General features: G+C 38.3%; 1 protein-coding gene across 1 annotated transcript in view; it reads left to right on the forward strand.

Moving 5' to 3' along the window:
- LOC137616433 (uncharacterized) overlaps positions 1-12,558 on the forward strand; it is a 174,386-nt gene extending 161,828 nt beyond the window's left edge. The window contains exon 4 of the mRNA XM_068346180.1: positions 10,900-12,558. Coding sequence (XP_068202281.1) covers positions 10,900-11,630 — 731 coding nt within the window. The 3' untranslated portion in view covers positions 11,631-12,558. The remainder of the gene's footprint in view (positions 1-10,899) is intronic.
- Positions 12,559-24,693: the final 12,135 nt, after the last annotated feature.

Genomic DNA, 24,693 nt, shown 5'->3' on the forward strand with positions numbered 1-24,693 from the left:
GACGGCAACGTCGTCAGCACAGGAAGTCATGCCGCCTAGCTCATTGTTTTGAGGAGGACGACAATCACCCCGGCTTGCTGGGATGATTGCGTTATCGGCAGGTGTTCTGCCGGCGGCAATTAGTCCCTTCGTCTCGCTACTGCCTTCCCCCTGACTTCCCTTCATTGATAGGAATTTGATAAGAATGGGGGAGGACTGAGACATCTTCTGACGGCTTCCGGCAGGAAACCTAACATACTTTGGAAAGTCCTCAGCTCTCTCTTGAGTTGCCATTTACATTCCTTAGCCGCCGACTCTATTGCCGGCAACAAGCTAGTATGTAGATGGGTGGGAGCCAGAATCTGACAGATTCTTCCCCCTTCCTTTGGAACTTTCACTTCTTTAATCTTTTTCTCTTTCTTTTGGTTAGTACTGTTGGTACAAACCTAATGCCGGCAGACTACTGAATATAATTATACAGTAGTATGCATGTTTTCTAACATATCCCGTGTTTCCCATCGCATACGATGGTTGAGACCACAACCCTTTATTGAGGTTGAGTAATCCCTCAATACCCAGATGGTTTCTTTGATCATCAGGAACTTACAATACCCGATCTGTATTAATACAATACTACAGGTGGATGACGTTGGTATAAATTACTTACTAACACTAACTCTAGTTTCTAGAGTTTCTCTCCCCTGTAACCTTCCCTATAAGGGAAACTTATTATTAATACGGACGTAGGTCTCAGCAATAGTCTGGGAGGGGAATTCACTCGGATATGTCTTTTCTTATTTCCTTTCAAGCTTACTATCCTAAGCTACCATATACAATAGTGATTACTATTGTTGCTATATATTGCATGCTTTATATATCACATTATACTCATGGAAAGTTTCTCCTTCTTTACAGGATGATCCTGGGGAGAAATGTGGAGCGATGTTTTGCAACCACAAGGGTAGGGACTTCTGTGGCCACACGATGTGTAGATCTCATGCCCCCTGCTACATCATCACAGGAGCCCTGAAATATGGGGACCCGAAAGGCTGCAACATCTGCTCGACCCTGCTAACTAACGGCTTCGACAAGGCCCCCTTAGTTACCCTAGAGACTAGGGACACGGCGAGGGATACCCTTCGCAAGTGGGTAATGGGGTTCCAGAAGAACTCCGTGGTCCACGGGACCATACTTACCCAACGACTCCCTGAGGCGTATATTGTTCCCCAAGGCTCTCACTAATGCGGTGGTGTCCCAGGAACAGCTCCGGTCTCCCTTCATCCAGTTGAAGGTTGACTCGGACACCAATAGGACCATAGAGGACAAGGACATCCAACGAGAGAGGATGTCAGAAGCGTCCTCCGACATGAAACAAGACCTGCTGCACGGTATCCCTGAAGAGGATGAGGATCTTCCCCTTGTGGAGGAAGAGGAATCCCTTGAGTGTTTGCCCTAGCTGCATACCAGCCACTACCATCAACGTCCTCTGCACCGACTCCACAACCTGTTGCTTAGGCCAATGCGAGTGAAGAGATTCTGTCGTCTCTTAAACTCATGATGGAGTCGTTCCAACAGGAGCAGAAGGCCATGCAGGAGTCGTTCAGGCAGCAGCAAAGAAACATGCAGGAGAAGATTGACCGTCTCGGAACTGCCAGGGGCACGTCTAAGAAGCCTCTTAGAGTGTCCGATCTCCCTCATTGCTCCGAATCCAATCCCTGGAGATATGCGGAGCATATGCCCATAATGGATGGGAAACTATTCGTTTCCGAGAAGCTGGGAGCCAGGCCGATTGAAAACCTTGAGTTCTGGCCTAATTTCCCTGCTTACCCTGAATGCTATGTGAGACTGCAGGACGAAAGCGCGACCCGAAAAGAAACGGTCCCTAAGGACGTTATCGTGTTTAAACACGATAAGGCGCAGGCCATCCTTCTGAAGACCCTGACAGGAGCCGAATATTCAAATTCTAAAGTGTCAGCACTCTGAGCAAGAAACACGCTACCTTTCTTGCCCCTTCCTCAATCTCATTTCCCTTTACAGAGAAAGCGTTCAACTCTGTCGTCAAAGCTGCCGACGAGGGAAAACCCTGCCCGACTTTGGAAGAATGCAAGCCATTCTCCCTCGCACTGCCTACCAGTGAAGGAAAGTGGAAGGATGTCCACCTAACCTTCTCTGTCTCCAAACTAGACCCGGAGATCCCAGGACAGCAGTTCAACGAGAACCTTCCTAAGTTGCAAGACCATCTTCTGAAGAAGGAACAGGAGTCGAAGGAAAGCCTTACAGCCTCCCTCTCTCATCAGAACTGCTTGGAACTAAGTGTGAGCAAGCATAATGCCCCGGAAATCTTCCTTTTCCTAGCCAAGTCTCACATGGGTACCCTTGTGAAGGACTTTTACACTTTCCTCAGGGCGAGGAGAGCTTGCAGAGAGTTCTTCCTGGCGGCAGCGACCATCCGGTACGAACCAAGGAAGTTGATTACCTCGAATTTCTGGAGTAAAGACCTTTTTCCACAGGATCTGGTCGAGGTCATTGCGAAGGCAGCGACGAAGAACAGGAACCTTCTCCAAAAATGGGGCATGTCCTCGAAGAGGAAATCTTCTACGGAAGGAGGCCCCTAACCCAAAAACAAGAGGGCAAGGAGACTGCGAAGACCTGTGCAAGTCCCAGCTATGACCATAACCACAATGCCTCAGACCACCTTCCACATGGTCCCTCAGCAGCTGGTAACTCAGCCGCCTGTGTGTAACCTTACCTTTGAGAGGCAGTCGACTTCCTTTCGGTTCAGCCAGAAAGGAAGAGGTTCTAGGAGAAGTTCTCCAAGAGATAACTTCTCTCGGGGCCGAGGAGGACGTGGTCGCGGAGGCAAATCTGCAGGACCCCCCAAGCAATGAGGGGTTTCAGGAGGGGGCAGACTCCATCATTTTCGGGATCGCTGAACCTTCAATCCCTGGGCCCACAGCCTAATTACGAATGGACTCGGGTGGAAATGGAGCAAAACTCCACCCCGTTTCCCAGAATTCTTCCAACACTCCACTCCCTTGTTAGAAGAATATATCTCAGAACTCTTGACCCAGAAGGAGGTTAGGAAAACGAAGTCCATCAAGTTCCAGGGAAGGCTGTTTTGTGTTCCGAAGAAAGACTCCGACAAACTCAGAGTCATTCTAGACTTGTCTCCACTCAACAAGTTCATCGAGAACAACAAGTTCCGGATGCTTACTTTGCAACACATAAGGACCCTTCTGCCAAAATGGGCATTCACGGTCTCAATAGACCTGGCAGATGCTTACTGGCATCTCCCGATGAGTTGCCTCTCCTCCTCCTACCTAGGATTCAGACTTCAGAAGAAGTAGTTTGTCTTCAGAGCAATGTCCTTTGGACTGAACACAGCACCAAGAATATTCACCAAGCAGGCAGACAGTCGTTCAACAGCTACGCGCCAAAGGTGTTCAAGTGGTAGCTTACCTAGACGATTGGTTGGTATGGGCAGCATCCAAGATTACTTGTCTGCAAGCAGCTCAAAAGTGATCCAGTTTCTGGAACACTTAGGCTTCAAAATCAACCGCAAGAAGTCTCTTCTCACTCCAGCTCAACAGTTCCAGGGGTTGGGAATCCAATGGAACTTGAAGTCACACCACCTCTCCATTCCATCCAAGAACAGGAGAGAGATAGCGGGATCTTTCAGGAGACTAATCCGTTACAAAAGGATTTCAAAACGCCAACAGGAAAGAGTCTTGGGCTCTCTACAGTTTGCAGCAGTGACAGTCCCAGTGCTAAAGGCACGTTTAAAAGATGCATCAGGAGTCTGGAGGATAATACGCATCGAACGCTCGAAGGGATCAACTAAGGTTGACTCCAGCCTTGTTGTGCAGACAATTAAAGCCGTGGTCCACAGCCAAGAGTCTAGCGCGGATAGTTCCCCTGCAACCACCACAACTTCTGGTAGTGATCCATACGGATGCCTTCTTGGAAGGATAGAGAAGTCATTCTCATGACAGGAAGGTGCAAGGGATTTGGTCACACCAGTTCAAAAGATCTCATATCAACATTTTGGAAGCTATGGCAGTGTTCCTGACATTGAAAAGAGACTATCTCCTCACAGATCAACCCACATCAGATTGGTCCTGGACAACTAGGTGATAGTAAAGTGTCTAAATCGACAAGGCTCGAGATCACCTCACATCAACCATGTGATGTTAGCCATCTCCTACCTGGCAAAGAAGAAGAGATGGCACTTATCAGCAGTTCATCTATAAGGGTTCCGCAATGTGACGGCGGACACACTATCCAGGCGAAAGCCCATAGAGGCAGAATGGTCCTTGGATGCAGACTCATTCTCCTTCATCTTAGGAAAAGTTCCAGAACTGCAGATCGACCTCTTCGCAGCGAGCAACAAGAAACTATCTCGTTACATAGCCCCTTACTTGGACCCTCAAGCAGAAGCGATGGATACCATGTCTCTAGACTGGAACAGATAGAATTATATTTACCTGTTTCCACCAACCAATCTTCTGCTAAAAGTCCTCAACAAGCTAAGATCCTTCAGAGGGACGGCAGCAGTGGTAGCCCCCAAGTGGCCCAAGAGCAATTGGTTTCCTCTAGTCATAGAGTGGAATCTAAAGCTGTTTCCACTGCCGAATCCAGTGCTATCCCAACCGGTCCAGAAGTCGACTGTTTATGCTTCATCCTCGAGAAACCAACAACCTACATCTCATGATTTCTCGAGCAAATGGTTCAGAATCTCAAGAGATAAAGTTGACTTCATCAAAGAGTACAAGTCATGTTCTACTAGGAGACAGTACGAATCGTCATGGAAGAAATGGGTGACCTTTGTGAAAGAAAGGAAACTCACAGAAATATCGATAGATTTCTGTCTCGCATTCTTCATACTTGTCCACGAACAAGGCCTGGCCTCTACTACAATTACTTCTTGTAAGTTGGCCCTGGCTAGACCACTTCTGTATGCTTTCGAGGTGGACCTCTCAGATGAAATCTTTAATAAGATGCCGAAAGCATGTGCTAGACTCAAACCTGCAGCCCCACCAAAGCCCATCACGTGGTCTTTGGACAAAGTCTTGCACTATACTTCGAACCTGGATAATGAGAACTGTACTCTAAAGGATTTGACACAGAAAGTTATCTTTCTGCTTGCAATAGCCTCAGGGGCTAGAGTTAGCGAAATAGTGGCCTTATCTAGAAATGAAGGGTATATTCAGTTCCTGGACTCAGGAGAACTGAATTTATTTCCCGATCCTGCCTTTCTCGCTAAGAAAGAGCTACCCACTAAGAAGGAAGATGCCTCTCTGTGCCCACTATACTTCGAACCTGGATAATGAGAACTGTACTCTAAAGGATTTGACACAAAGTTATCTTTCTGCTTGCAATAGCCTCAGGGGCTAGAGTTAGCGAAATAGTGGCCTTATCTAGAAATGAAGGGTATATTCAGTTCCTGGACTCAGGAGAACTGAATTTATTTCCCGATCCTGCCTTTCTCGCTAAGAAAGAGCTATCCACTAAGAAGGAAGATGCCTCTCTGTGCCCAGTAGAGTGTCTTAAGGTCTATCTTCGAAGAACTTCAATGGAGGACAGCTCTTCAGAGGCAAAACCTCAGGATCGAACCTATCTTTAAAACAACTGAGAGCGAAGCTCACCTACTTTATTCGCAGGGCGGATTCTGACAGTACACCCACGGGTCACGATCCGAGGATAGTTGCTTCGTCACTGAACTTCTTTCAGCATATGGACTTTGAGAGAGACTGCTCGTACACTGGGGGGAAGTCATCCAGGGTCTTCTACAAACATTACATGAAGCAAGTACAAGAGATAAAAAATTTTGTGATGGCGGCTGGTAGTGTAATTAAACCCACCGTTTAGTGCTGCAATAAACAGTGGACTGTTTTGGGACTTTATATTGCTTCGGGTGCGTGGGTATACGTACCCACTTGTGCAGATCACAACTATGGTTGACGCACTGTTCTGAGTAGGTGCATATCTGATCAATACACCAGTGCTGAGTGAACGTTTGCGTTATAGTGTCTTATGCATTTCCGAACATTTGACGACGTCAGATAGATTTGGTTTTCACATCTTCCATTAAGTGGCATTATTTTGATAATGTATTTTGAGAATTTTTTCTACACGAGAAAATATGTGTTCGATGTGTTGTATGCTGGATCAGATACATACTTTGTTGTAACTACATTTTGATAATCTAGTTGCATAACAAAATACTTTTTTGGGCTCAGGCCATGTCGTCCTGATGGAAGGTTCCTTTAAGTAGCTTCCTAGGGTATATTTTGACTACAGTGATATTCCCAGAGAATTTACCTTAAGGTCTCCAGAATTCTAACTCCTGGTGCGAATATCCCTAACTTTTCCTTTTAGGGATATCTCATATTATCGGAGGACGTATTCTTGACACGCCACATAGCTATCTTCACCCCGAATAGCATTTACGCTTCGAGGGGGAAAAGTGGCAAGAAAACGAAGGGGAGCCGTTAATAAGGTACAGCTCCTCCGTTACTGTTTTGAGTATCTAGATGACGTCATCATCGCCACCATCTTTATTCCTTTACTCGTAGCACTATTGCTTGGTGATTTTCCTTGGTGCTCTCTTGCTATTTTGGAATTTTTGGATTTATCATACAATCTCCAGCCTCTTTTGCCTCTGGAAAATTGAGTATTTTTTCTTTACATCGTATAAATGTAAGCTCTTGCCTTTTTATAAAATGACACTAGTGCCATGTGTACACTTGTACACAGTGTTGATAGTTTTCCAACATTTACAGTAAAATTATCTTAATTTTTTAACTGATTCTGAGTGGCCACTAATCTTTTCTTCCCTTTCAGGTAGAAAATATTTTTATTTGTATATGTTTAATGTATAATTCTATAACAAATTGTAATACACCTTCTGTTCCATTTGGTTATCGATTTAATAAAATGATGAATTTGTATATTGCGTCTTATTTCGCCCCACATGTAGCTAAATAAACTTAGCCGGAGTCTTTTGCTTATTTTCCTGAGTAAAGTTTATACTTAAGGTACTTAATCATTTGAACAAAAAGATCTGAATGATATTTATATTTGTTCCTATATGAATGCAAACCTTGTGCTTCTATAGTCGATTACGACATTTCCCTGCAGGGGGCAGGAAGCCCTAACATTGTTCCATGATTAGCAGTAATGACGTATAACAGTATCGTCATATATTTCAGTGGTCTGGATGACCATATCGAAGCCGACCCAAGGTTGAAGCACTTATACAAACCCACAGATACAGTACTTTCAAGTAATATCGAAGCCGACCCAAGGTTGAAGCACTTATACAAACCCACAGATACAGTACAGTACTTTCAAGTAATTCTCTGGTAAACTTCCATCAGGACGACATGGCTTTAGCCCAAAAAACGGATTTTGAAGCAAAGCGAAAAATCTATTTTTGGGTGAGATGGCCATGTCGTCTTGATGGACCCACCTTCCTTTTCTAAAGAAAAGGATTATGTAATGATTCCCTCCTGAAACTACTCTATCTGTAGCGCCATGCTCAATGCTACAAGGAATGAGTCGCCATTTTGGGCTCTAATATTAGGGGAGGAAGGGTAACCTTGATAACGGCTCCCCTTCAATTTTGCCACTCTTCCCCCTCAGAGCGAAAACTCTATTCGTGGTGAAGATTGCCATGTGTCGTATCAAGATATATTATGCGATATCCTTAAGAAAAATTTTAAGGATACTCGCGCCAGGAGTTAGAATTCTGGAGACCTATGGTCAATTCTTTGGGAGTATCACTGTAGCCAAATATCCCTTAGAAAGCTATCTATAGGAAGCTTCCACCAGGACGACATGGCCATCTCACCCAAAAATGGATTTTTCGCTTTGCTTCAAAATCCGTTTTATGACTCGGTATACGAAAAATGTTTCACTTTAAGAAAAGAGATTTGCCAGCCAGGCTGAGAATAAAATAGTCACCCATCAAAGAGTGGAAGAAAATGGGTTCAGACAACAAAAATGTAGCTGTAGTCTATAATAGGGGTAACTATAATAGTACAGTATAGCTGTAACTATATTTAGTATATGTACAGTATTGTACTGTATGTATTGTATTATTTCCCATTTATTATTATATTATGTTGTAATAACTACTTAATTTACAGGTATTTACATTTAGTTTAGGTATATTCAATGGTTCAAATGTATTTGGCTATACTGTATTTCATTGTGGTTATACTATACTGTAGCTTTATTATGAGATTTGATATGGTGTTTTGTAGGGTTTGGAACGAATTAGGCAATTTGCATGTGAAATGTGACTCACAACACGAAAAAATCACCTCACGAAAGCCACTCGAGGAGGAATTAATTTTGTGTTGTGAGGTATTACTGTATCTAATATTTAGCCTAGACAACAGAAAATACCAGTTTAGGGTACTGTGCTTCGATCTTTCCACAGCACCCCAAGTCTTCACCAGAGTGTTCGCTCTAGTATTATCCTGGGCTTACAGGATCGGCATTGATCTCCTCCGTTATCTGGACGACTGGCTGATCCTAGCAGACTCGGTGGCAACCCTTCTTCAGCACCGAGACAAACTTCTGAGGCTTTGCCAAGATCTGGAAATCATGGTAAACCTCGAGAAGTCTTCCCTGCTCCCACTCAGAGACTGGTATACCTGGGAATGACTTATAGACACCAATTTCCACAAAGCTTTCCCATTCGACGACAAGGTTATAATGTTGAGAAAGGTTGCAAGGCCTTTTCTGAGACGAGAAGAACTCCCAGCCCAGAAGTGGCTATGTGTCTTCGGACGCCTATCATCCCTGGGCCGTCTAGTTCCCAACAGCCGCCTCAGGGTTTGATCCTTCCAGTGGCGACAGAGGTCCAATTGGAATCAGGCTTTTGATTCCCCAGAAATTCTGATCACCATGGAACCAGAGGAACAGACGAACCTCGAGTGGTGTGGGGCAAACGAGAACCTGTGGAAGGGCGTAGATCTTCTCGGCCTTGCCCCGGACTTGATGCTGTTTTTTGTGAAGAAAAAAATTTTTTTTGCCAATCTTGCCAAAGGGAACCTGCTTTTACCTTTGGAGTAGTTATTTGACATAGATACCTATAAGGGTCTTTGAAAGTTGTAGGAAAAACTTTTGGTGAGCCTGTTTGTGATATGTATGAACTAAACCTTCCAACAAGTTGTTCATTGGAAATTGGGTACCAGTCTTAAAGTATGGTATATACCTTTTTTCCATTCATGCTGGTATGGTAAGAACTAGTGAAGCTAAAAACATACATTCTGTGACCCAAGCATGACTGATTTGCTGATCTGCATCTCTTAGTAGACCATCCCAAGACCCTACTAACTGGGAAGAGTGCCACTTAGGTCATTACACTTCAACAGAATCAACAGCAATCCAGATCTTCACTTCTGGAAACCATTGATCAAAACCTTAGAGTTAAAGAGTTTTCAAAAACACTGCTACAGCTCTCCCCTATTCCTGTGGCTCTCATCTCTTAATATATACCAGTCAAAGTGAAAGGAGGAGCAATTGTTTGTGTAATGATAAGAGTGTCTTTCCAATTATTGCTTACATTCCTTAGACTGCAGACTTCTAATTCAACTTTTAAATTTCAGAAGCTGCTAGTAATCAAAATATGTATAGGGAAACAGTATCCCAGTTACTGGAGATTCATATGATTGAGTAATAACTTTGAATTACCTTTTTCAGGAATCTGATAAATATAAACCCATGAAGGTCAGAGCTGGTGTAAAAATGCTTTTGATGATGACTCAAAGACTTTGCAAAAATACTTCTTAAAAGTTCCTATATTTGGTTATCTGCAGTCTTTCTAGTGACCCCCCTTTGGCCAGATTTGTAAGTCTTCCCGATATAATTTTTTTTCATGAGCTTTTCTTTGTTTATTTTTTCCTCTATATCAGTAAGTACTTCAGTTGGCCTTTGTTTTGCTTCAGAGTTTAATGTCATGACACAGGTATTTATAGGTCACCGCTGTACTGCTAATCCATTTGCCATTCCAGCCTTGGTATCTGACAATGATTCAGAAAATCTCCTTTTCTGTATGAGGTGTATCCAACATTATAGTGAGAGGACAAGATATCTCGGTAGGATTAACATTAGGTTTTTCTTAGATATTGTATCCTTTTTGCTGCATGAGGTTATTGTGTAGGTATACTCAGAGTTATCTTAAGAGGAAGCATTCAAGCTAAGCGATTGCATTAGATCACAGCTTTTGAAACTAGTATTTCCTGTAAGAGGATTACCAAGAGTTTGAGATATAAGATAGATTCAGTGTATTTATCTTCTCTATAACTTCACCCTTGTAAATTCATCAGTCATCTTTGTGATATAGTCTTCAGTGGCTATGACTTAGTACGTTTTGCCTAAGTATTAGATGTTCTTTGTGCCTTTTGTTGTAGTATTACAGGTTTAAATTATTGCTTTGCTCTGTGTTATCTTACTTACTGAGCCACATGAGATTATTTTGGATACCCAGGTCTTGACTCATCCAATTCCCAAGGCTTCCCCAGAGCCATCAGACCTTAACTGTACCTGTGGATCATTATATTTTAATCCTCCGATTTAAGTTGTGGTTCAGGTAAATTAAAAAATTTTAGTTTGTATCGAAACAAATTACAAGATATTTTTTTTTATATCTCTGCCCACTCATTTTAGGTAAGTTTGTATAAAATAATAGTTTTCTCTTTCAAAAATTCCATTTCCTAGTACAAGTTGTATTTTATTTTTAGAAAATTGTAGATAGAGCCCTTGGGTTTGTAGCATCCTACTCTTCCTAATAGGGTTGTAGCTTAGCTAGTATTATTAAAAATAGTGTTGATAATAATAATAATAGTAAGTTTTCCTTGGTGATCCAATATCAAAGTTATGATTGTGAAATGTGTTTTATGTTCTCAGGGACTTCCACTGTGGTCAAAGACAATAAGAAGGGATTAAAGAGAAGTGCATCAGCCAGGAAGAAGACGGAGAAAGTGTTTAAGAAGGATTCAGTGTCCAGTCACAGTAAATTTGTCCCAAAAGACAATAATTGCCATGATCCAGAACCAATTATGAACATTGACAGTCTTGTCAAAGATATTTTAGAATGCGATGACTCAATGTCAGTAGAAAACATTGATGCAGAGATTGTGAGTTTGAGTGAACTTTACAGTGGAAAAAATAATAGTCTTAGTGATTTGGAATCTTTACCAGAGACTTTCGAAAATGAATTGTCCAAATTCAAGAAAGTGAAAAGAAGCCAAGGTAAAAATCCCGATGCTGATTTAGTGAAAAAGGTTTCTCATTTAAAGCCAGTTGTGTGTTTAAATGACATTTATTCGCCCAAGAAAGAAAGTCTTAAGAATATAAAATGTGGCTCTTACATTATTGTGAAACTGTCTTCAAAAAAGTCTGTCAAATATTTTTGTGCTGTTGTAAGAAACAAGAATCCTAGTGGTGATTACGAAGTCCAGTATCTGGAAAGGAAAGGCAAGAATGAATTCATTTTCCCTGAAAAGGAAGTTGTGTACAAAATAGAGGATGGGGATATTGTTCAGTTACTTCAGGATCCAACAGTGAACATGAAAGGTTTGAGGCTTTATTATTCCTTCCCCGGCAATAATCTAGATAGGTTTAAGTCCCTTACATAGATTAACAAATCCATTCTTATTTTTTACTTGCATTCCTAAACAGTCAAGGGAATGTATTTATTATGGAATATGTTCTGTTTCCTCCATTTTAATAATAGCTTTAGGCTATTGCTTAACCCTTTTACCCCCAATGCTATTTGGAAGTTTCCAACCCTTAACCCCCAGGCGTTTTTCTTTTTCAAGCACGTTTTGCAATTTTTTTTTTTAGATTGCTCTGACGGCCTTAATTATTTTGGAAAATGCCTGAAGTTTCTCACAAAGTTATAAAAAATATGAAAAAAAATGCAAATAGCAGTTTTTTGCAAGGACGTACCGGTACGTCTATGGGGGTTGAAGGATGAGTTTTGTAAAACGTACCATTACGTCCATTGGGGGTAGAAGGGTTAAATAACTGATTTGTATTTGATTATTTTTATTGAATAACTACTTTATCAAAATGACAAAATTGATTTGATATGCGCCCACATTTTCATGTTCTTATGATAGACAAATCACTGCCACAGGTAGATACCACTCACAAATTGTTATTCCCATGCAGCTAATTGTTTTTTCTGGAATTTATTTTCTGTATCATGGATATTCAGTTTTCTTCTTACACATGTTTGAGAAGTGTTTTTGATACTGGTGAGCTACCTCACATGATCATTATGCAGTTGTAACTTGATTTTTATTATTATAGTTTTAAATTTGCTTGTTTTCCTTTAGATGATCCTGAGTGTTGAAAGAATTATATTTTATGTATCTGATTGTGAATTTTTATATCACAATTTCAAAATGAAAAAGAAGTTTTTCAATATATGTTTTTATATTCAAATGTTTTGGAATACAATACAGTATATGTAGACTGACTGAAGTGTGTGTACTAGCACAGGATTGGTCTTTTTTTATGCATTCTTTAAGGTGTATTCACATTAAACTATGAAACTTTGATTTAGTTTTAAACTTAACTACATGATGAAAATAACAATTATATAGGTAAAAATTTGGAGATGTGCACAAGTAAATTTGATTTCAAGTAAAATATGAAAGTAAGTTGATGAAATTAGTAAGAAGTTTTTTTTTTCCCAAATTGAGGACATATACCCCCTTTGAATCCTGAACAAAACTTGTGTTCATATGAAAGGAAAAAAAAACATTGTTTTGCAGTGCTTGGGTGTTCCAATCCCTTTTTTGATCAAGTCTTGAGTTACAAACTATCTCAAGTGGTTACTATGGAAGCAAGTGAGAAAGTTTTTCACATGTACAGTGTGTGTTTTTCTTGATCGTTGATGCACTATTTATCAACATCACCATTGTCAGTTTTCAATGTCAGTTAGTTGTATTTGAAAGTTCATCCCATAGTTGTCTATTTCCTATGTGATCATTCATCACATTTAACTTTTGTTTTAAACATTGTTGATTTTTTTTTTTTAGTTAAGAAGGTTTTCTCACATTTGTTGTACTGAACTTTGTACTACGTTGTAGGTTTTGAGGAATTATATTTTGATCATCGTTACTAGGCGTCGTAATCAAATCATGGCAAATTTCTTAATTTTCAAGATCTGCATCACAATAATGTGAAGGTTTGGAGGCCTTATTTGTTAGTATGCCATTAATTTGAACTATTTTATTTGATGATAAAATGCTCTAGGTGTCACCTGACCCTCATTATGATTTTTTGTATTTCATTTAAAAGTTCGCAGAAATATGCTCCGTAATTTTAATGTACCACATTTTTACATTATGCAGTGTTTCATGCTTTACTCAATTTTTTTTTTCAGTTAGCTTTTACAAGAATGTACGCCATTCTTTTCAGTAATACTGTTCTTTTTATGGCTATTAATTTCTTGCTATAACTTTTCCATGATATTTTGAACATTATTGTAATATTTATGCATCTCAATATTTTATAACTTAGGGCAGCTCATTTCTTTATAAGGGTCAAAATATTTTCTAGTACAGTATCCTATATTATTACTGTGTTGATCGTGGTATGTATGGATATTGTATGCCAAGTTACCTTGTCTTTTTTTTTTTCGTGACTATGAGTACATAATTTTATATCAGATGGTTTGTCAACAAAAGATATCTAGTATTGAATTTAGCTAAATGGTTTGTGTATCAGAAGTTCCGACTTTGATGGCTATATTCGTAAATAGTCATTCTGAATATAGCACTGTCGGAAAGAGATATTATTCTTGATATTTTAGACTAATGCTTGCTGTTACCATTAGTATGTAGCCGAGATATCTGCTATCTTTCCAGACGGGTTAGTCTTCCAGTGTTGTAATTTTCTACCAACTATTGTTCTGTATGTTGTATTGTAAGTTCTCAATTTGGATTGACCTTTAACCAACCCTCTGCTGTTAGTCAGAGTAATTTTTGATTAAGCAAAGAAGATACCAATTACTTGTGTACTCAGCTTTAGACAATAGTAAATACTAATTATTATATCTAATTCACTGAGAAAATGTCATCAATTATGGTTTTATTTTTATCAAAGACAAAGATGATGGTATAAATGTTGGATCAGCAATAAAATGAAACTCTATGAATGGTTGCTCACATGTCCTAACTCTCCTGGGCTGTACTGTATAACTGCACCGATAACATGAGCTGTAATAATTCTAAAGGCTTTAAGTGATGTATGCTATGGTTGGAAGATGGTTTGCAAACATAGCCATAAGTTAATGGAACAGTTATAGAGTGAAGTTTAGTTACTGCCCACTGTTACTTATTCTAGTCAGATTTATTAACATAGCTTTTATAGGACTGAGGATATCAGTCATTATACACAGAATCTTTACTTTTGAATCCAATAAGTTTAATAGGGAAACGAGTCCAAGTAAGGCCGGTCCTTATAATTATAGATATTTTATGGTACAATGTATGATTTCAGTGGCTTATTTTAGGACATAATACTGTATAGTCAATCTCATATGAAGCACCAAAATACTCTTGCCATTTGTTTGAATGTTGAAATATAATTTGATGTTAAGGGAGTATAGCAGTTTGAATAAAATTTGAATTTTTTTCAAGTTTAGCGATAACTGAATAATTTGCAGTAGTAAAAATTCATTGCGATATTCTCCTTCACGATAACAGCTTGATAATGCCCTTCATTATCAGGATAAATTGATTTTTATTCTTGAAGGCTTGAGTATGGTTGTATCCCTCTTTCATGGCTTCTGAGCATTTTTGATTCTTGGTTTTTCTGTTGCATGATTATATTCATGATATTCATGTTTCATAGTATGAAATATTTTCTCACTAGACATGATCTTGCGCTGGACTGTTGAATGATTGGGTTTGATGAGCTGGAACAATCACAAACGATTACAGTGTTGCCAGGAAGAAAGGGAGTTCTCTCTGTAGCCTGGCCTCCCCTAACTAGCCAATAACAATGACCAGTTTGTAGGTCAAGACTTTGTTTGATAAAAGCATTGCAAAACCCTGGTTTTTTGTATGAAACAAAAATCCTGTACTTGACAACATTAACAATTAGGAATTCATAAACATATATATGCAGGTTGTGTTTTAGTTTAATAGAAATTAGTGGTGGTGGTTCTTTTAGCTTTCAATATGTTCTGGTATTGAAAGCAGGAGTTAATGTTCTTTGTTAGAGAATGGTGTGATGTGCTGTAAGGTACTGATACAGTGTTATTGTAAAATGGTTGTTTTATGTACAGTACTGTATATTTAGGGGAAACAATTCTATATCAGTAACAGAAATCTTTGTATTATATGTAATAAGAAAACTTTTGTAGGAACAGTTGAAATACAAATTATCTTTGTCTTCTTAAAGCTGTAGTTCTTTAAGGTTATGTTTTGTAAAATTAGGAAAGTTTAGATTGGGATTTGTTGTATAGGTTCTTTGTTTTGAAGCACTGGTTCACATCATTTTCAGGGCATTGACCAGGTACTGCCAGATGATTAGTGTAATTTTTTTTTGGAGAGTAGTAACTTTCTTAAAGTTTTATACAAAGGGTAGAAAAGTAATTTTATAGATTCTGAAGTCTAATATAAGCCAATATGTAGTACAGTATATAGTCCAGCACCAAGTTTTTTTTGCATAGGGATATGTTATTAGAAGGCAAAGGAAACCATGTCAGAGCCTTAATGACTACATCTGCACCCTGGAACTTTAAAGAGGAGTGGTTTGTGAATATTGAAGGACCTCATGACGGGAAGGATAGTTACTTAAGTGTCAAGCTACTCAATAAGAGGGTGAATGTCACAAATCAGTTGTGTATGAGGCTGAGGAAAGCAGTACTAGACTTACCTAAATTTGGTGACCAAGTAGGAAAACATTACCAAAATTCCCTTTGTAGAAATGTGCATAGCTCTAATGGACATTTTCCTTAACCTACAGAAACTAAAAGCTTGTAGTATACTGTATGTAATGAATTCTTGTAGATCATGAGTGAATATTGTTCATTTTTATGGCAGAATCACTGTACATTTCTCAAATCCTCATATTTCCAGGTTCCTAGTTAGTAGGTAGGCTAACACTTATCCAGATACTAGGAAAACGGTAATGGCGTTCAAGCAATTACCACCACTAGTCCATTTTAGTTTCCAACGGAGACACAAGAATGCTGAACTTGAGACGTCTTTATACTTTCAAGTACAAGGCATTTACAAATACTGGTAGGGGCAGTAGGACACTAATTTGTTAAAATAGTCGATGACTGCAAATAAAGTACAGTAAATCAATTTTACATGAGTGACATTCTTGGAGTTCCTCGTGACTCCAACTGACTTCCTAACCTGCGGCTCAAACTTCTAACGTATTTTTCTGTTTAGATTTTACAGCTCTTTACATTTAAAAAATCATACATTCAGAATCAATTCCATGAAATTAAATCTTAAAAAATAAACAATTACAAATTAAATAAGAAAATTTCTTTACCTCTTTAACATTTTCATAAATTTATTTGTAATTTTAACTGAAACTTTGAATCTCTCTCTCTCTCTCTCTCTCTCTCTCTCTCTCTCTCTCTCTCTCTCTCTCTCTCTCTCTCTCTCTCTCTCATTTACTTGGCTTTACTTGAAATGCATAGTAGTGCATGCCTTTTCTCCTTTATTTGTTTTGATACACTTTGTCAACAAATTTTTTTTCCAAAGGGCTAAAATTAATTTTAGATGTGTTGTACCATTGTTGCCTCAACATGAAGGTTGATAGCCTCAAGGTGGCTCTGGATACTTAAAATAAAGACCATTTTTATCACCAAAGTTTCTTTGCCATCATATCTTCAAATAATGTCACCATACCCTCCAGGCACCAAATATTTGTACTTTGAGGAAGTATTATCATACAAAAGCTATAAGGATTGCCAGAATAAACTACCATAAAATTTTTGGGGCATGATCACATTATTACCGAGACACTATATAAAGAAAGGAAATAAAACATCACTGACGGTTAGCCTATTATCTCTGTAATTTAGACGTCGATTTTCTCAAGGCCACCAGTTTCCACCATCGAAGATATATGAGAACTACTCTTCTATTTTGATATTCATAAATTTGTTGAATTCCATTATGCCTACAGCATGTGGGGTCTAATTCTAGAACTCCAATTGTGCAGAGGACTTGAATAGCCTCCCATGCTCAAGTGTTTGGCCTTACAGTTCAAATTGCTAAATCTAATCCTATCCAATAAACCTGATGAGTGAGTTGTACATATTACTTAGCAGTACTTCAGTAGCATTCTTAATTTACATTTTTTAGACTCTTCCTTTTCTTTTTTTTTTTCTTTCTTTTTTTTACATTTAAGTCCAACCTTTACGAGGAATTTATCTAGAGACGACTGATTTTCTCTTTTCTTTAAAATTTTATGAAAATTGAACATTGCTTTGTCAGAAAATATATTTGCTGCTTGGCTGGGGTAATGTTTCTACAAAATTTATATAGCGTTTCCCTCTGTTTTAATATTTCCCTTATTTCATTTAAAATGAAATGTTTGTCATTCTGACCCTCCTCCTCCTTAGATGAAATATCCTCCACTACCTCTTGTTCCAACAGCTCCTCGTTCTCAACTGCTTGCTATGTTCCTCTTCCAACCCCGTTGTCTTACCCAAGGACACAATTTCATAGACAACTGCCTCCTTCTGTATGGGTTCAAACCACTCAATACCGCGTTCTGCAATGTATTCAGGCCACAGTCTCTCTATGCAGGATTGAGGATTCTCTTGGTAACCAACCAAACCCCTTCCCAGACTTACTGATTTTGAAGCAGCTAATAATATGGAAATGTTCTTGGCAAAACTCCTAGACGGTAAGCTGAATCCCTTTGTTGGCCTCAAAACATCAAAGGAACATTACCTTTGTGTACAGTTTTTTCAAGTTGTAGATCACCTGCTCATCAATGGGTTGGAGAATTTAATTGTGCATGAGCATTGTCCATAAGTAAGAAGGCTTGGAGTGGGAGCTTCTTTTCCATGAGGTACTTTTTGTCCTCGGGACCAGAAATCTCATTGACCCAAAACACACATAAAATGTGCCATCTAAGCCTTGTTGTTTGATCTCCACACGACATATGTTGCTTCCGTAACTCATACTTTTTAAAGGCTTGTGGTTTCCATGAGTGATACACCAGGAGAAGTTTAATTTTGCAATCCCTGCTGTCATTGGCACAAACTGCAGGGTTAGGGGTTAGGGGTTCTTCTCTTCTGCAGTAATGAACATCCTCCTGGGCTACCTCTTCCAAAAGAGACTATTTTCATCGCAATTAAAATCTTTCTGCGGTTTGTAAGACTGACAATCTACGAACCTTTTAAATTCAACAATGAATGCCCGTTGCCCAGACAATTGTAGCTTGTTCAGCACCATGGTGTAAGTGCACTAAGGATTCCTGTTCTTTTGAAGTTTTCAAATCAACCTGACTTGCTTTGAATATTCCTTTATCTTGGTTTGCTGACATACCTGGCTCATTTTTCAAAAGGTCAACTTATAAAAAGTTTGCCTTGTCAAAAATTATTTTTCTCAGTTATTGTACCTGCTGCTAACTTTCTCATTAATCCATATGATAAGAAAGTCATCGACCACATCTAGAATACATGGCTGTTATTTTGGCAATTTAAGCACCCCTTTTGCACCATCAATTGCTTTGATTTAATTTTTCTTCAAGAATGTGCAAATTGTTGACATTGTAGAATTGTACATTTTTGTAAGGACTTTTACACGCATATAGTACCTTAATCCTGCTAATTGAAAATTCCTTTTTTCCGTTCTGAGGTTATCAACTTTCCTTCTTTCTTGATCATCTTTGGGGGGGCCATTGTTAACATGCTGTACTATTAACTTGACGTGAACAATATCAATCGCAGATCTATAAAGAACGTGCCGTCACAATAAAAGAACACTGCTAAAACTCCCACAAAATAACGTAAGGGGTTGCTGCTACGAATATTGTGGAGAAAGTGAAAGAGTTGGGGGCACCGCTTATGCAAAGCGGCACCATGACAGCAAAAAATCTGCGCCGCTATAATGTGAAAGGCTCCATCAGGTTTGTCAGTAAACTTGTAAGCGCTGTGCCGTTCCGCTGGCGGAGGTGGATTTAAATTGCATAGTGTGAAAGGGCCCTTAAGGTATGAGCAGAAGGTATGCAAGCAAATGCAAAATAAATGGTATAAAGATCACATGAACACTATATGTGTACTGGATAACTATTTTGTGCACATCGTGTGGTATTATCATAACTCGTGTATTTTTTCACAAAAAAAAGTATTATGGAAAGAAATTTTTGCTCAGACCAACGCATTGCTCGTATGCTGATTTAAAAAAAATCTTACTCATGTCCAGTTATTCCTAACCTAAGGTATTATTGTTTTGAAGTGTTGTTGAGAGCCTGCATCTGAGAGGTTACAAGGCAAAAGGATACTTAATAGTGTAGGCTGTTACAAATTCCATTGCTTGGCAGAGCAGAAAGGAAGATGTATATCCTCTAATATAAGATCTTGTAAATTTATGTTGCTGATAATCTCAGTGTCTCTTAAGATGAAAAATTTATGATGTTGATAATCCCAGTGTCTCTTAGGATAAAATTGTTTTTATTTTTTTTTTTACCCTTTAGCTTTTTTGTTTCTCACTGGAAACAGGCTTGTCAAGGTGCCAAAAATGTTTTACTGCTTATTGAATTATGATTGCATCTAATTTTTATATATAACATGCTTTGTTCATATGTGATAGTTTTCATAATACAGTACTGTATTTTTTTAATATCTATGTATAATGTTTTTCATTTGTGTATTTTTATATGTAATTGTATTTTTCTTATTCATGCATATATTTTTATATTTTACTCTGCAAAATATTTATAATTCATTGGTCATTCTATTGTTTAATTTTATTATGTACAGTATTAAGATTGTTGTACCGTACTTCATTGTATGATTATGGTTCCAGAATGGATTACCCTGCAATATTTAGTGAATTGTTTTGTACCATAAGAAGGTGCTGCTTAAGCTTATGCTGATGGTAAGTTTTTCTTTATATTCTCAATTTCATTATTATTTTCAAGAAAATATAAATATTTGAGTTGGAGCAACTTTGTAGACTTTTACTCTTTCAAGCAAAATGTTATGCCTTGTTTTTTAAATTTCCCACCTTTGCATATTATTCAACAGTTTTTATTGTCTTATTTCTTATGCTTCTGTTAATAAAGGAGCATACTTGTTCACAAGTGACTTCAGATATTTGTTTTTAATGTTGTCAACTTCATGTTGATTTATTATTATTATTGTTCTTCTGAATGAACACAAGCTGATTATGGGAAATGAGATACAGCCTACTAATTTAATAATTGTTTAGGAAATGGTTTATTGATTTAGCATTACAGTACTACTTGCATGTTGTGAGTGAAAAGCTACAAGTCAGTTAGTTGTACAGGTATTTGATTTTACTAGTTTTGATGATATGAGGAAGTGGTGCTTTCAATGTTTTTACAAATGATAAACATATTTTTAATTTATTATTTTTGGATCTTGTTCTACATATTGAATGTCGAATGATAGCTCTTGTGTAAATGGTTAAGTCTCCCGACAGTCTTATGGTACTGTATCTTTTTGTTAAAGTTAATTCCTGTACCTTTAGTACTACCTTATGGTTCTGTCTCATCTTTTGAACTGTAAGGTTTATGTTTGTCTTATATGGTTTTTTTACATTTTATTGAGCTTAGTGAATAGATAAGGTTAATTACAGTAATTAGATGATCACATTGTATATTATGTGCCATCTTATATTTCCTAGGTAATGTTAGTTAAGATGTTTCTCAATTTATTATTCTTATCAAGGGTTCCAGATAAGAATAAGTGCAGTCCTTTTGATAAATTTCATGATGGCATATTGATTGTACAAAAATAACAATTGAGGTGATAGTCAGATACTATATACTGTATATATCTTTTGTCATGACCTTTTTTTATATAAATGCATCAACCATAACATTTATTTTTCTTCAGCAATGATATTTTGCCCTCATAAATGTTTTCTATAAAAAATTTTTTATTATTAATTGAAACATTCCTTTGTTATTTTAATGTAGGAACAATCCGATAGGTGTGTATTGTGTAACAGGCGTTGGCTTTACTAAGGGTTTGAGTAGCACAACTGTTACTAAAAGTACTATAGCTCTGAAATTTAAGAACAAAAAATGTAAGTATTGATTTCCTTTTGTACTTTTGATGCCTTAGAATATTGAAATTGTTTAAACTGCTAAAACAAGCTCTCCATTTTCTTTTCATTTAGACTAAATTGACATACAGCACAGAACTGTAAAATGAAAAAAATAGTAGGTTGTTGATACCAGTGATCAGAAGAGAAGCTTACAAAAGGAGTATGTATATAAACTGATGAGGATCATACTAGGAAAAGACTTAAACATAAATTCAGGAACCCAATTATGTCAAATATTTTGGAGTTCTTTTCGGAATTTACTCCTTAATTTACTTAGGCAAAGGAACTAAAACATATTAGAGTACTACTCAAGAAAAATTATGTTAATTTCCAAAGTAACGGAAATCAAGTAAAATAGATATCTTCCAAGGAGTAAGTTATACCTGTACATGATTTTCAAACCTGCCTAACTCCTAGCCACTTTATTTGGGGGAGGAGATCAAGGGGTATCTTCAGAGAGCAATTATATTGGACTGACTTATTACCTTACCTTGAGTAGCTTCTCAACTATACAGTAAGGTAGGCTTTCTTTCTTATTATCCTCTCCATTTATATTTCCTTACATTCAGTGAATTAATATTACAATGATAACCCTTTTGTGGCTTTGATGACAATTTGATTGCTCTCAGAACATGAAGGAGGACAAGCCTCGACATTATGCCTCCTTACTCGCATTTTATATAACCTGTGTGCCATGAGAAATAGATTTAGTTCAAACATTGATGACAGCTCCAGGGAACTATAATTCTGAAGATTTGCAGACTAAGTAATCATTCATACATAAGACTAGAGCCTCACCAATATAAGGCAACCATCAAGTCCAGAAAATATGACTCTAGACATATCTTAATAATTTTGACATTTTTATGTATAAAAGTCTTCTTATCAATATTACAAGCTAAGCTACAACTCTAGCTGGAAATGCAGGATGCTATAATCCCAAGGGTTCTAGCAGGGGAAATGGCCCGTGAGGAAAGGAAACATAAAATAGTGTGCCCCCGTGTACCCTCACCTTTTTATCAATATTACAAGCTAAGCTACAACTCTAGCTGGAAATGCAGGATGCTATAATCCCAAGGGTTCTAGCTGGGGAAATGGCCCATGAAGAAAGGAAACATAGAATAGTGTGCCCCCGTGTACCCTCACCTTTTTATCAATATTACAAGCTAAGCTACAACTCTAGCTGGAAATGCAGGATGCTATAATCTCAAGGGTTATAGCAGGGGAAATGGCCCCATGAGGAAAGGAAACATAGAATAGTGTGCCCCAGTGTACCCTCACCTTTTTATCAATATTACAAGCTAAACTACAACTCTAGCTGGAAATGCAGGATGCTATAATCTCAAGGGTTATAGCAGGGGAAATGGCCCCATGAGGAAAGGAAACATAGAATAGTGTGCCCCCGTGTACCCTCACCTTTTTATCAATATTACAAGCTAAGCTACAACTCTAGCTGGAAATGCAGGATGCTATAATCCCAAGGGTTATAGCAGGGGAAATGGCCACGTGAGGAAAGGAAACATAGAATAGTGTGCCCCAGTGTACCCTCACCTTTTTATCAATATTACAAGCTAAACTACAACTCTAGCTGGAAATGCAGGATGCTATAATCCCAAGGGTTATAGCAGGGGAAATGGCCACGTGAGGAAAGGAAACATAGAATAGTGTGCCCCAGTGTACCCTCACCTTTTTATCAATATTACAAGCTAAGCTGGAAATGGAAATGCAGGATGCTATAATCCCAAGGGTTCTAGCAGGGAAAATGGCCCCATGAGGAAAGGAAACATAGAATAGTGTGCCCCAGTGTACCCTCATCTTTTTATCAATATTACAAGCTAAGCTGGAAATGGAAATGCAGGATGCTATAATCCCAAGGGTTCTAGCAGGGGAAATAGCCCCATGAGGAAAGGAAACATAGAATAGTGTGCCCCAGTGTACCCTCATCTTTTTATCAATATTACAAGCTAAGCTACAACTCTAGCTGGAAATGCAGGATGCTATAATCTCAAGGGTTATAGCAGGGGAAATGGCCCCGTGAGGAAAGGAAACATAGAATAGTATGCCCCAGTGTACCCTCATCTTTTTATCAATATTACAAGCTAAGCTGGAAATGGAAATGCAGGATGCTATAATCCCAAGGGTTCTAGCAGGGGAAATGGCCCTGTGAGGAAAGGAAACATGGAATAGTATGCCCCAGTGTACCCTCATCTTTTTATCAATATTACAAGCTAAGCTACAACTCTAGCTGGAAATGCAGGATGCTATAATCTCAATGGTTCTAGCAGGGGAAATAGCCTCGTGAGGAAAGGAAACATAGAATAGTGTGCCCCAGTGTACCCTCATATTTTTATCAATATTACAAGCTAAGCTGGAAATGGAAATGCAGGATACTATAATCTCAAGGGTTCTAGCAGGGGAAATGGCCCTGTGAGGAAAGGAAACATGTAATAGTGTGCCCCAGTGTACCCATAAGCAAGAAAACACTTAACGCAAGACAGTGGAAGAGCATGGTACAGAGACATGGCACTACCAAAAACTAGAGAACAATGGTTTGATTTTGCAGTGTCCTAGAAGAGCTGCTTACCAAAGATGGAGTCTTTTCTACTCTTACTAAGTGGAAAGTAGCCACTGAATAATTACACTGCAATAGTTAACCCCTTCATTAATGAATAATTGGTGGTTATCTTAGTGTTGTCACATGTATGAGAGGAGAGGAGAATGTGTAAAGAATAGATCAGACTATTTTGTGTATGTGAAGGCAAAGGAACAGTGAGCCATGACCAAAGAGGAATTCAGTATAATACTATCTGGCCAGATACAGGATCCAATAATTCTCTAGCGGTCGTATCTCAATGGAGGGCTGGTGCCTCGGCCAACCTACTACCTAGACTCATAGATCTTAGAAATAAGAGTACTCTATTGCCTTAATTTTTGTAAAGTATTATAACATCTATATGGTCATCAAGAGCAATTTTGTGGCAAATATATCAATTTAAAAAATTTCAACTCGCTCATCCTAACCAAGGGTTCTTAATCTATTCTGGAGTATTTACATTGTATAGTATCTTTTATCAAAAAACGAATTTAATGTAAAAACCCACCACTCTTCCTGTATCAAAACCTTGCAGCTATACAAAGTGCATCAAAGGTTCAAGAAAGCAATCTTCCTCGCGAAAAATCTATTTTTGGGTGAGATAGCCATGTCGTCCTGATGGAAGGTTCCTTCAGTAGCTTCCTAGGGTATATTTAACTACAGTGGATATTCCCAGAGAATTAAATTAAAGGTTATCACAGAATTCTAACTTCTGGTGCGAGTACCCTAAAGGTTTCCCTCTAGGATATCGTATATCAGCAGGGGACGCATGTATTAGCACGCCACATAGCTATCTACACCCCATATAGAGTT

This window comes from Palaemon carinicauda, chromosome 22, assembly GCF_036898095.1.
Source record: "Palaemon carinicauda isolate YSFRI2023 chromosome 22, ASM3689809v2, whole genome shotgun sequence".
NCBI classification, from domain to species: Eukaryota; Metazoa; Arthropoda; class Malacostraca; order Decapoda; family Palaemonidae; genus Palaemon; species Palaemon carinicauda.